Source organism: Gopherus flavomarginatus, chromosome 6, assembly GCF_025201925.1.
Source record: "Gopherus flavomarginatus isolate rGopFla2 chromosome 6, rGopFla2.mat.asm, whole genome shotgun sequence".
NCBI classification, from domain to species: Eukaryota; Metazoa; Chordata; order Testudines; family Testudinidae; genus Gopherus; species Gopherus flavomarginatus.
This window is the reverse complement of record NC_066622.1, coordinates 99,138,382-99,150,426: the sequence shown is the minus strand read 5'-3', so window position 1 is coordinate 99,150,426 and position 12,045 is coordinate 99,138,382. Positions and strand designations below refer to the sequence as shown.

The 12,045-nt window shown below is 48.2% G+C and overlaps 1 protein-coding gene across 2 annotated transcripts in view; it reads left to right on the top strand.

Annotated features, from left to right (window-relative positions):
* The window catches only part of SPOCK2 (SPARC (osteonectin), cwcv and kazal like domains proteoglycan 2), a 51,234-nt gene extending 39,312 nt beyond the window's left edge, over positions 1-11,922 (top strand). Inside the window, exons 4-10 of one of the 2 annotated variants that reach the window (XM_050959570.1) lie at positions 186-300; positions 1,419-1,533; positions 2,472-2,591; positions 7,325-7,543; positions 9,178-9,240; positions 9,836-9,973; positions 10,751-11,922. In XM_050959570.1, the coding sequence (XP_050815527.1) occupies positions 186-300; positions 1,419-1,533; positions 2,472-2,591; positions 7,325-7,543; positions 9,178-9,240; positions 9,836-9,973; positions 10,751-10,887 (907 nt within the window). In that variant the 3' untranslated portion in view covers positions 10,888-11,922. Of the gene's footprint in view, positions 1-185; positions 301-1,418; positions 1,534-2,471; positions 2,607-7,324; positions 7,544-9,177; positions 9,241-9,835; positions 9,974-10,750 lie in introns of both variants that reach the window. The other variant, XM_050959569.1, reaches the window with a different exon arrangement.
* Positions 11,923-12,045: the final 123 nt, after the last annotated feature.

Sequence of the window (12,045 nt, the reverse complement as noted above, 5' to 3'; positions counted from 1 at the left end):
GCCTGCAAAGTGAGAACAATTTACCACAGAATAATAAGAATAACGGTTTTCTTTGGGGAACCAAGGAGCAAAAGCCTTGAGCAAGTTCTGTTGGGAAGCGAGGAGGTGTGGGTGAACCTGCCTAGCACCTATCCATCTCTCTCTCTCTCTCTCTCCCCCCCCACCCCCGTTTCCCCCATGGATAGAATCAAGCAACCTGCCCTGAAACACCATGGAAACAAAGAAAGCTTTTGCAAACCATGTCACATGACCCAGCTTACATCTGTCTGCGGCTCTGATGGACACACTTACAACTCTGTGGTGAGTGGGGCGGCCAAGGCTCATATACTGAGGAGGGTGGGTGTCAAAGGGGTAGCTCCGGTGAGCAGCTGTGCTTCATGGCTTCCAGTGAAGGGCCAGCTATAGTACCGCAGCTCAGGTCTGCATTAGCATTCACAGCTGTATCTGTGACAGTTCCTTAGCCACGCTCCCTGGGCTTGGTGCTGAGGCACAGAAGTGACTGAGGAGTTTGTCTCAGTTGTCCATAGGGGACTACTGGGAGGGGTGACGTGAGCTCATGCCGGGTATGTGGTATCACTCGGTGCTGGATTCTGCACAGTGCTGAGGTGGTAACATTAGCAGCAGATATACTGTGCATTGTGTACAGTACACCAAAGCTTTACAGGGCAGCATGGCTCAGTAGTGAATCACAGCTCATTTGGGAAATCTGTGCTGACCTCGTTTTGTTGCCTGTAGATCTGGTAACTAGAAGATGGGAATCTGTATCAGTTAAGCCTTTATCCTCAGCTTTCAGAGCTGCCAGAAAAGTGCATGTGCTTCCTCACAGATTTCTAAATGGGTATAGTCTATCCCCTCCTCTGCACCCTGATTTAGCAGGGCTGCAAGAAATGCACCTTACACGGGGAGCTCAGTACCAAGAGCCTGAGAGTAGGGATGAAATAACAGAAAGCAAGGTTGATTGGAATGATCTGGCCTATTTGGTTCTGTATAGCCAATATTGCTGATTGGGTAGAAGGTGGTCCCTGCTAAGACCTCTTCTGCTCCTGGACTTAAGCTTGCTTGAAAAGGTTACACAAAAGTGGTTGCAAGGTCAGTGGAATGGATTGACCCTATGCATGAGGTCTTGCTTTTTGGAAAGAGCCCTGGGGAGCGTGGAAACATGAAACTCAGAAGAGCACATTTCTGTTGGGCCCCTTCTTGGTTATGCATATTCTGGAGGTGATGAGTCGACTCCTTGCTCTCACACCTGGAACCTGGTGGGGCTTTGCACTCAGCTGGGAGTACGCTTGTTACCCAGGGGATTGATTGGAGTTTCTTTTGCTATCCAAGAATCAAACATGGTTTGGGTGGTGTGAGCTGCGGAGTACTCAGAGCGGGATCGTGCTTATTGCACTGACTCTTCCTGCTCCTTCTCTCAGTGCAAACTGGAGCAGCAAGCCTGCCTAACCAGCAAGCACCTGGCAGTGAAGTGTGAGGGCCAGTGCCCCTGCCCGACCGAGCATGGCCCCACCTCAACCACAGATGTCAAACAAGGTAAGAGAGAGGCTGCTACCTAGTTTGTTTTATTCCCCTTGGATATAAAATATAAGGAAAGTGCATGTCTTGTGATGGGGAGGGGAGGACACAAATAATAATGCAGGTGGAGCTGTCTTGACTCTAAAGGCAGAGCCTGTAGTAGGGAGAGGGAGTATAACAGTGACAGAAGGGAGAGCAAGAAGTGAAGGCACAAAGGGAGAAGGAGAAAAGAATGGAAATCAAAGGGGTGGCAAGAGAGAATGAGAGAGGAGAAAAGATGAGCGCACCAGGGACAGTACGGACAGGAGCCCAGTGAGATGGACAATGTTCAACAATATGGAAGTTCCAGCAGACACGTTCAGGCAGCATACTGTTTTCTGGAGGGAACTGTTTGGAAGAGACACCTCTTGGGGGCCTGTCTGAGAAACCAGGAGATCAAAGAAGCTTAGTTGTAAGCAGCCCCAATAGAGCTGGAGTTTGTTCATTAACTCTGCGTCAGAGTGATCTCTTATATGGCAGAAGATCTAGACACAACAAAGCATAGAACAGCTGTGGAGAACAAGAGCTAAGAGATAGAAGTCATGCAAGGGCAAGCTGAGTGCCCAGCCCAGAAATCTGGGGAAGGCGTGAGGATGGTGGTGCCAGTGAAGATTGAGAGAGTGCTGGTTGTTGGGAGGCTCACAAGCTGGAGGAGTGCATTAGGGGAGATCTTTTGGGACTGCCTACCCATCTTTCTCCTTTTACTTCTCTCCGCCCTTGTGACTATGACAACAAGCCTCCTCTATCACCATCCCCAGAAATGGTGGGTACATCTGTTTCCATGCTCCCGAAGCCACGTTTGTGCCCCATGCTGGGTGTAACTACCCTAGCTATCCAATCCTGGCATCCATTTCCATCTTCTCAGCCCTTGCCGGCGGCTGAGATGCTTGTTTAATAGTTCGCCATTTAATTTCCAGAGACTTGTACCGGGCAGGACTTAGCAGACCTGGGAGACCGTCTGCGGGACTGGTTCCAGCTCCTACATGAGAACTCCAAGCAGAACAGTTCTGGAAACCCAGGGGCTAATCCAGTGAATGGTACGGAAACTGCAGGTCTGTCATTTGTGGACACGCAAACCCCCCTCCCTCATATGGGAACAAAGGTCTGTAGAGTGATGGAGACTGTGCTCAGTGCAGTCAGGTTTGGTGCAGGCTTTTCAGTTTGCTAAGTTCAGTGTCCATTAGTTCCATTCTTCCCGCCTCTGTGGCAGAGTGAGCTGAAATGCAGACCACGATTAATATGGTCTACAATTTCTCATATTGCGGCACTGCAATTGAACTTTTGCCCCTTATAGCTCACTGCATAGCCACTATCCCACCATATACCTGCTAAGGTCTAGACACCTGTTTCTCTTGCCTCTTGTTGTTGTCAGTAGTTGAATGGTCACACAGGCATATCTTTTATACAGTATCACCCTACCTCAAAAAGAACACAGCCGAAGAAGGAGGGTCCAGAGAAAGGCCATATAAATGATTAGACTTTCCTCCCCATAAGGGGGAAGCACATAGATTGGGATGATTTCCTTTAGAAAAGGGAAATAGAGGCTGTTGTTAGAGGAATATAATAACGAACAGTAAATATGGTATAAAGAAGGTGAATCAGGTGCTACTATTTATTCATGTGTTTAGCTACTTATATGGCCCCCATTCATGCACTATCTGAGCACCTCAGTCTGTGATATATTTCTCCTCACAACACTGCTATGAAGTAGGTGAGTGCTATTAACCCTGTTTCACAGATGGGGATTGAGGCACAGAAAGGCTAAATGACTTGCCCATGGCCACACAGGAAGTCTGTGACACAACTGGAAGTTGAACCCCACTCTCAGACTAGACCCATAGCCCCGGCACAGCCTTTCCCTCCACTGGCCTGTCCTTACTTTTTGACCTTTCTCATAATTCAGGAACAAGGGGGCTTTCAATTAAATGAAAAGGCAACAAATCTAAAACTGATAAAAATACATCCTTTTTTACACAACATCTAGTTAATCTGTGGAACTCACTGCCACAATGTATTTTGAAGAGAAGAACTTAGTAGGGCTCAAACAAGGAATAGACATTGGGCTATGTAATCAGAATTTCCTCCATGGTTTCATTAGCCAGGATAAAAATATATAAGGAACATTAATCATCCTGCTTTAGGGCGTAAACCAGTCACTCCTGGGCATGCTTGCACTCGGCTTTTTTGCCCCAAATCTCCCACCTTTGCTTCCACCAGTCCAGCTCTCCTGGTTATAGTGACAGCGGGAGTGCTAGTGACAGTGGGACTCCAGGCAGCCCCCAGTATTTGAAGCATTCCATGGTCTAACCTTGCTTCTAACACATTTATGTGGCCCACTGCTTCAATGTCTGTGTCTGCCAGAAACTTGTCTATGCCAGTGCTGCCAATAGTGGAACCGCATCAGGGCCACAGCCACAGTGGGTGAATTCCCTGATGCTGTCAGTGGTGACATGGGGCCAGGTTCCTAGCTGGTGTAAATCAGTGTAGTACCCTTGGCTTCAACAGAGCTATTCCAATTTACATCAGCTATGGGGCTGGGCCAAGACTTGGGTATTGGATCTCCATTCCTTTATTCCTAAATCAGGCCTAATGCCAATAATGCGGTGTTTCCTCCCCAAAGGGAGCATAGATTATTGGACTGGGAGAGCAAAATTACCAGTGGCTTGGCACATGAATTCTGGAGTGTGCTTGCTGACATGTCTAAAAGGCTTTCAGGTGGGCTGTGGGAGTCCTATGCTGCAAGACGCATTCACTGACAACAGTGTTCTGAATTTCCAGTGGATCGTTCCATTCAGGCCAGCTGTCTGACATGCCATGTATGTCCATCAGCATGAGATGTGTTTGACATGTTGGGTACCTTTTTCACAACCTATGCCCTTAATCTAGATCAGCCGAGCTCAAATGAGGCCTACTGATGTCATGTGCATTTTGGTGAGGGGCCTACATGAGAGAGGCAGGCAAGGCTTGTGGTACATGTCATTGTCCTGGGGGCAGATGGGGAAACAAGGCACAGTAAAGTGCATTCACAGTGCTGCTTTCCCTGACATCAGCCTCATAGCTGATAGCCCAGAGGCCACAGATGTGTCGTGCTAAAATGGGAGATTGCAGGCTGCTGATGAAACCCACAGGGCTGAGAAGTATCCAGCACGGAGTGTTGGGTGAGTGGGTTCCAGTGCAAGATGCATGGAGGGGTGTGTGTGTGTGTGTCTTGATTCTCCACTGTGCCCATTCTCTGCTCAGGTACAGTGGAAGGGAGTCTATCAGGGAGCCAATTGCAGGTCCTTAATTTTCAGTTGCTTGGCACCAGAATTATTTAAAGCTGCAGGGGGTAGGATCCCTCAGGGACCTTCCACCTATGGCGAACTGGGCAAAACAGACCCAAACTCCTCTACTCCCCTTCCCCACCTGACACACTTCTCCTTCCCCTTACACTGAGGCAGAGGTTTCCAGTGCAAGAGACATGGTGGAGCTGACTGCTCTAGCTTTATTCTAGTGGAGAGTCCCCCTACACACATCCAGGGGGAATCTCTAGCTGTTTTACATTCACTTTGCACCGCACAGTGAACTTGGTGGCCAGAGAATCTGTCTCATAATCTCGGGGAGAGAACGTTGTCCCAGGATAAGGTCAATGTGGTATATAAATACCAAGATGAAGCTGGTTCATTTTCAGACAGGACCCGTACCTTGGTGTTGGACAACCTTGGGCTGTGACCTTACGAGACCTCCTGCTGTAAGCAGGGTTGGATCAGGACTGAATTTGGCAGGGAAAACTCCAAAGAACATCTCGGTGCTACAGGAAGTGGGGCTGATATCCTTCCTTTTGAGTCAGTGCAGGACCAATGTTCTAGCATGGGGCTAGTTAGAAATTGGGTTCCTTGTGTTGCTGTTTTTAAGATCTCAAAGCAGGCGCCTGACCACATGTGGTTATTAAAGATCCTTTTTGTAAGAATAGGCATGTCATCCCAGGAGTTCCAGTCAGGTTCCAGCCTGGATAATTTCATTCTGCCTACCTGAACTCCCTCTAGTTTCAGTGGGAAACTGAAATTCTAGGCTGAACTGCTGTGTAGTACTGCTGTGCTTTGCTAAACAGCTCCCATATTCCACTCTGGAAGCAGCCACATCTCGGCAGTGAATGGAATGATAATATAAATCTCCTGTGATGATGTTCTATTGGAGCAGCAAAGAATCCTGTGGCATTCTATAGACTAACAGACATTTTGGAGCATGAGCTTTCGTGGGTGAATACCCACTTCGTCAGATGCATGGCTCTATTGAAATGTCTTTATGATTCCAGTGAAGGGTGGTGATCAGACCATTTTATTTTGGTGCAGTGGAGTAAATCTTACTGCATGTGCCATTATTAAACTGCTGCATTCTGGTTGGCTTTCAGACTATTCCAGTGGTATGTTATGGCCAATCCGAGGACCTACTATGCAGGTAAAAAGATGATAGTTTTTAATGCATACAGAGCTTTTCTGAGTGGCTGAAAGATCCACTGAGTAACTTTTAGGATTGACTAAAGGTTGGCCATGCAGAAACCTGTCTGGTTGGGATTGTAGCCATTATTGTTAGATAGGCACTGGTCAGGCAGAATAATGAGAGAGGTCTCTGCATGGCCCATCAGCTCTGCCAATTGCTGTGAGCACAAGCAAAGCAAACGCTTCAGTGTGCCTATTAAAACGGAGTACCTCCCTGGTCCCGAAGCACATGTGGAGTGTGAAGTGAGCTCAGTCAGGAGGAATCTGGTTAGTTTAAATGTCAGTGAACAAAAATCTCTGAGCTGATTGCTCCTTGGGGGGAACTGATTTGATGAAATCAGCAGTAGGAACTGTGTTTGAGGCAGACATTTCTCTGCCACCCCTTCCTGTGAGTTTTCCTCCCTCAACTCTGATAATCAGAACCATGGGCCGTGTTTGTTTTCTCCAGCTGCTAGGAAGTCCATCCAGAGCCAAACTGGCAGCTGCTTTGTACCCTCTGTGAATAGGGAAAGGGAAGCAGCATTTGAAGAGTGTTGCCCAGAGACACAGCCTCTATGCTGTGCGGATCTGTGCGTAGCTGGCAGGGATTACAGTTCAGAACAGTGCAGGACTCTTCGGGTGAAGCACTCAGACTCTGCAGAGCTCAGCTTTTATGCCCTGTGATCCTCCCTGTAGCTCTTCCTGACCTCCTTCACCCTGTATAAATGTGTCCTGCAGCAGTTCCATTCCATTCCAATGTCATGGTTCCTTAGGCCACATCAGTGTCATGGCCTCATGTCAGGGCACTGTCACAAGGTCAGGGCATTTCATCAGCCCTCAAAAGGAAGTATTCATGACAAAATTGGTCTGGTCTCTGAAAATAAAGGGTGCGTAGCAGCCTGTTTGCCCCAGTCTGGCACCTCATGCCAGCACACCATTCACTTTGACACAGAAAGGACACAGCAAGGGGGTGCTGTTCTTGGGTGAGAAGCAGCAGAAGCACTTCAGCTGATAAAGCCTAAATGATTTTGCAGACACTCTGACAAGGAAACCCTCTATCCCAGGACAGTCCCCAGTCTTCATTTTTCTCTTTTTTTTATTTTCTGTCCTGAATCCTGTGGTTACGCACACAATTCAGCCGGTGAGTTTGACCATTGCTAATAATCCATCCTTCCAGGAGACACTGCCATCTGACAGTACCTGTGTGCATGGTGGTGGTGTGGGTGAGGGGATAAAGGCACTTTTGATTTGACTCTCACTCCTCTATCTCTGCTGTTCTCTCTTTCTCCTTCATTCCCTCCGTTTGCTCACAGTGCTGGACAAGAGCCTGGTGGCCAGTTGCAAGGATTCCATTGGCTGGATGTTTTCCAAGCTGGACACAAACAATGACCTTTTCCTGGACCAGACAGAGCTCGCAGCTATCAACCTAGACAAGTATGAGATTTGCATCCGGCCCTTCTTCAACTCCTGTGACACCTATAAGGATGGCCATGTCTCCACTGCCGAATGGTGCTTCTGCTTCTGGAGAGAAAGTGCGTTGTCACCAGGTTTCCTTTAGCGAGAGCACTGTTTTGTATGGGCTTGTCAGTCAGCAATTCTATATGGCTATTCAAGAGTCAGTAACCTCACAAAATGTCTGCCCGCTTCTGTAAAGCCCCAGCTGGTTTGACTTTCTTAAGAAATCAGATTACAGAAGCTCTCTCCTACTGTGTCCTATTCCAGCAGCTAAGGTCACCTGGACTGCCTCTGCTGTCAGGTCCCAGGATAGAAATCTCTAGGGCAGGGGTGGCCAACCTGAGCCGGAGAAGGAACCAGAATTTACCAATGTACATTGCCAAAGAGCCACAGTAATATCTCAACAGCCCTTCATCAGCTCCCCTCCCCTGCCCTCCCAGCGCCTCCCACCCACTGGCAGCCCTGCCAATCAGCGCCTCTCCCTCCCTCCCGATCTGCTGTTCTGTGGCGTGCAGGAGGCTCTGGGGGTGAAGGGGGAGGAATAAGGGCATCGCAGGCTCAGGGGAGGGGCAGGAAGGGGTGGAGTGGGGGCAGGACCTGTGGCAGAGCCAGGAGTTGAGCAGTGAGCTCCCCCTGGCACATTAGAAAGTTGGTGCCTGTAGCTCCAGCCCCGGAGTCGGTGCCTATGCAAGGAGCAGCATATTAACTTCTGAAGAGCCACAGCTTGGCCACCCCTGTTCTAGGGTATTTTCAGAAAAGGCTCCTACCTTTTGTACTGAGTTCCTCTCACAGTTCACCTGAGCCAGGCTTTGGTCACATTCAGGGCCTAATGTAAGGCACATCTGTTCAGACAGGCTATTAACTGAATTTCAGGATGGCAGCGTGGAGTGATTCACAGGCACTGATGGTAGATATTGCTCTAGCCCAGGGATTCTCAAACTGGGGGTCGGGACCCCTCAGGGAGTTGCTAGGTTATTACATGGTGGGGGGGTCATGAGCTGTCAACCTCCACCCCAATTGCTTTGCTGCCAGCATTTATAATGATGTTAAATATATTTAAAAGTGTTTTTAATTTATTAGGGGGATCGCACTCAGAGACTTGCTGTGTGACAGTGGTCACCAGTAAAAAAGTTTGAGAGCCACTGCTCTAGCATTTGTCTTTTGACCACTTTCTGGTCAAAAAGCAGCGAGGCAGTCAGATGCCAGACAAGGGGCTGTGGTAATATATACACTGCTATAAGGGCAATAAAGAGCAGAATGTACTTAGAAAACAGTCACCTTACCTAACATTTCCACTGAAGTCCAGTATGAGGACAGCCCCGCATTATACAATGAACTGGGTGAGGCACTGATGATGAATGGGAAGATTTTGACAGAACAGCCACTTCTTCAGACTGTGTCATTCTAACAGAGTGAGACCGTGAGGAAGTTAACTAAGAACCTGCCTGTGTCCAAGGCTCTAGATTCCACAGGCTGGGGGTGGGGAGGGGCTCCCTGATTAGCACATAAAGGAAGCTGGGAGGCGTGGAGTTGAGTGAGGAGACAGCTTGAGCAAACCTGGTTCTTCTGACCAGTTGAGGGCGATTCTCATCTTTCGTTCACCACCAGTCCCCTGGCCACCTCTGGAGGAGGAGTTCTCCCTAAATAAAAACAGGCATGCGTGCTGAGATGCCCACTTAGCTCTAAGAGGTGTTTGTTTTGGGTATTACAGAGCCCCCCTGTCTTGTGGAGCTGGAAAGGATTCAGATCCAAGAAGCAGCAAAAAAGAAACCTGGTGAGTCATGAGCCATGCAAACTTCCCAGTAACTATGGATGGGATGGACTTCTCTCCCCTTGTAGCAGGATCTAGTCCTGGCACAGCTTCTGGCCCCTGGGCTTGGCATTGCTAACAATGTTGGGTTAATCATGGTTGTGAAGTTCTCTCGCCCTTCACATTCCTTCTGAGTAGAGTTGATATCGGCCTCAGCCCCTTCACCTCCCTGTAGTTGAGATATTACCCACCTCAGAATACCAGTATGATATTTCTCATTTTGATGCTTTCGATGTTACTCTGAGTTACTGTTGGACTCATCTGAGACCTTGTTATAAGATGTATGCAGCTGTGACATTCTTGCTTCGTGAGCTCTTCCCCTGAACTTCTGATAAATGCACTCTGTGACCTGCCCCTTTGTGCATGCTCCTGGTATTTCACCTTCTTGTGAGGCAGCGTCCACTGCAGGTTGCTGGATTTCTGAGACGTTTGTTCAGTAACGCCTTTTAGAACAGCTGAGTCCATCTCCATGTTTCAAATGCAGCAGTAGCTGTTATACTGCACATTTCCTGTTCTCACACTGGGCCCAATTTTGGAGACTCCTGTCATTTTTCCCCAGGTATTTTCATTCCAAGCTGTGATGAGGATGGATACTACAGGAAGATGCAGTGTGACCAGAGCAGTGGGGAGTGCTGGTGTGTTGACCAGCTTGGCATGGAGCTGACAGGAACACGGATACGTGGAAACCCGGACTGTGGTAAGGACATGGGAGGGAGGAGAGGGAAGTATTCATGTCCATCTGACTTGACAATGAATGAGCATTGCATCACAGAGGAGTAGCTTTGGCTGCGCTGTTGCTTCAAGAAGAGGCAAGTGACTATCACTGGAGCCATGTAGAGCAAGTACGCCTGCAAAGCCTGCACCCAAAGGGCCACCAGTGCTTATGCCTTAATGTTAAGAACTCAGGAAATTTGGATTCGGATTCATAGATGTTTAAGGCCACAAGGGCCCATTGTGATCACCTAGCCTGGCCTGCATAGCACAGGCCATAGAGCCTCCTCCAATGATTCCTGCATTGAGCCCAACAGATGTGAGGTTAGGTCATAGCAAATGAAAACAAACCTCATCCTAGTCCCTAAGGGATGTTCATTTACATTGTAAAACCATTTCCCACTTTGGCACAGTTTGTCCTGACCAGAGGATGGTGCTTGAGGAGTACCTCAGATTGGGATAGCAGGGATGTTACTGGTGAGGACAGGGGTACACTGGGAGACCTGTGTCAAGGCCTGGCGCTGGGATAGAAGGGCTACCGCTGGGGAAGAATGGGTTGCATTGTTAGAACTGGGCAGGGCTGAGTTTGCAAACATTCATCTGTGGATATGTCTACCCTGCAATTGCAGGCAACTCGAGTAGACATCCCCAAGCTACCTTTAATCTAACTAGCTCCCTCTCTCAGCCTAGAGCAGAATGTTGTGAGGTACGCTGGGCTCCCAACTGAGTGATTTCCCTAACTCGCACTGTCTTCTTGTTGTAGATGACATAGTTGGGTTCTCGGGGGATTTTGGAAGTGGCGTTGGATGGGAGGATGAGGAAGAGAAAGAGACTGAGGAAGCTGGAGAAGAGGCTGAAGAAGAGGAGGGAGAGACAGACGATGGAGGCTACATATGGTAGAAGCGGAGAAGAGCACAGTTTGGTCGGGATGCTGGCAGCAAGGCGTGACAGCAGGCAAACTCGAAGGAGATGAGCAGCTTAATGAGATGATCAGGAAACACAGCTGAATGTAACTTATATAGCAGAAAAAATGTGTGTGCGCATGTATGTGTGTGTGGATGCTTGGGGTGCTATTTACAATGCCCCAGGGACTCCCTGCGTTCTCCCAATACAGCTGAAAACACCACTGTAGCAAAGCAAAAGTAAAAAGCAGTCTGCAATGTTGGTTCAGTTGGGGTTTTTTGTTCCACTTTTAGGTCTGTACTGATAAATATTTCAGCCCATGGGCACATACCCCCTAGTGTGCACATGCTCACACATACCCATACCCATATTCACAACCATGAGTAAAAAACACCCACCAGTAATTAATACCTTGTTATAGAAATCTGGCTGCTGAGCTAGCTCACCAGTGACTTTAGCAGTTGCACACTGCAAATGCCTTGGAAAATCACAGGAGCGTTTCCGAGTCTGCACTGTAGCACAGGCACTGCCATGGTTTGAATGACAGGCTGTTCTAGTGTGCAGTCCTTCACTTGCCTAAACTTTAGGTGAAGAATTGTACTGCCACAGTCCAAATGAAGGGCTGTACCCAGTGTGGGTGAGACAGAATTGTCGTTGGGCCTGTCTGAGATTCCTGTTTCTTAGGGAAAATTAACCTATAAGGATATTGCATCTTGCTGTTGAAAGCAGTGCTCTAGTGGTAGGTCAGTGACTGTTGAGGCACCTGTGACTTGCTCAGCTACCTTAAAACAAAAAGGGGTATTGAAGCTGTTTGCCAAACAGATTGATCATGAATTAATTCTGCATCTTCTAGTGGCACAGAAAAGGGGATCAGACACTTAGACTTGCAGACCATTTTAATCATGGAGTAAAGTTTTGATCAATGATTTTAATAACCTTTTTGACCTTGCATGATGGAAAAAACAAACTGCATTGACAGGCTCATTACAATAAGAGCCCAAGAAAACCTGTTCTGTACCCACTTTTTTCCCATCCATCCCCTGATGTCCAGTGCCAGCTTCTGGTAGTCAGAGGTTTAGGGATACTCAGAGCTTGGGGGTGTATCCCTGACCATCTTGGTTAAGAGCCACTGATAGTCTTGGAGAAAGCGTACCT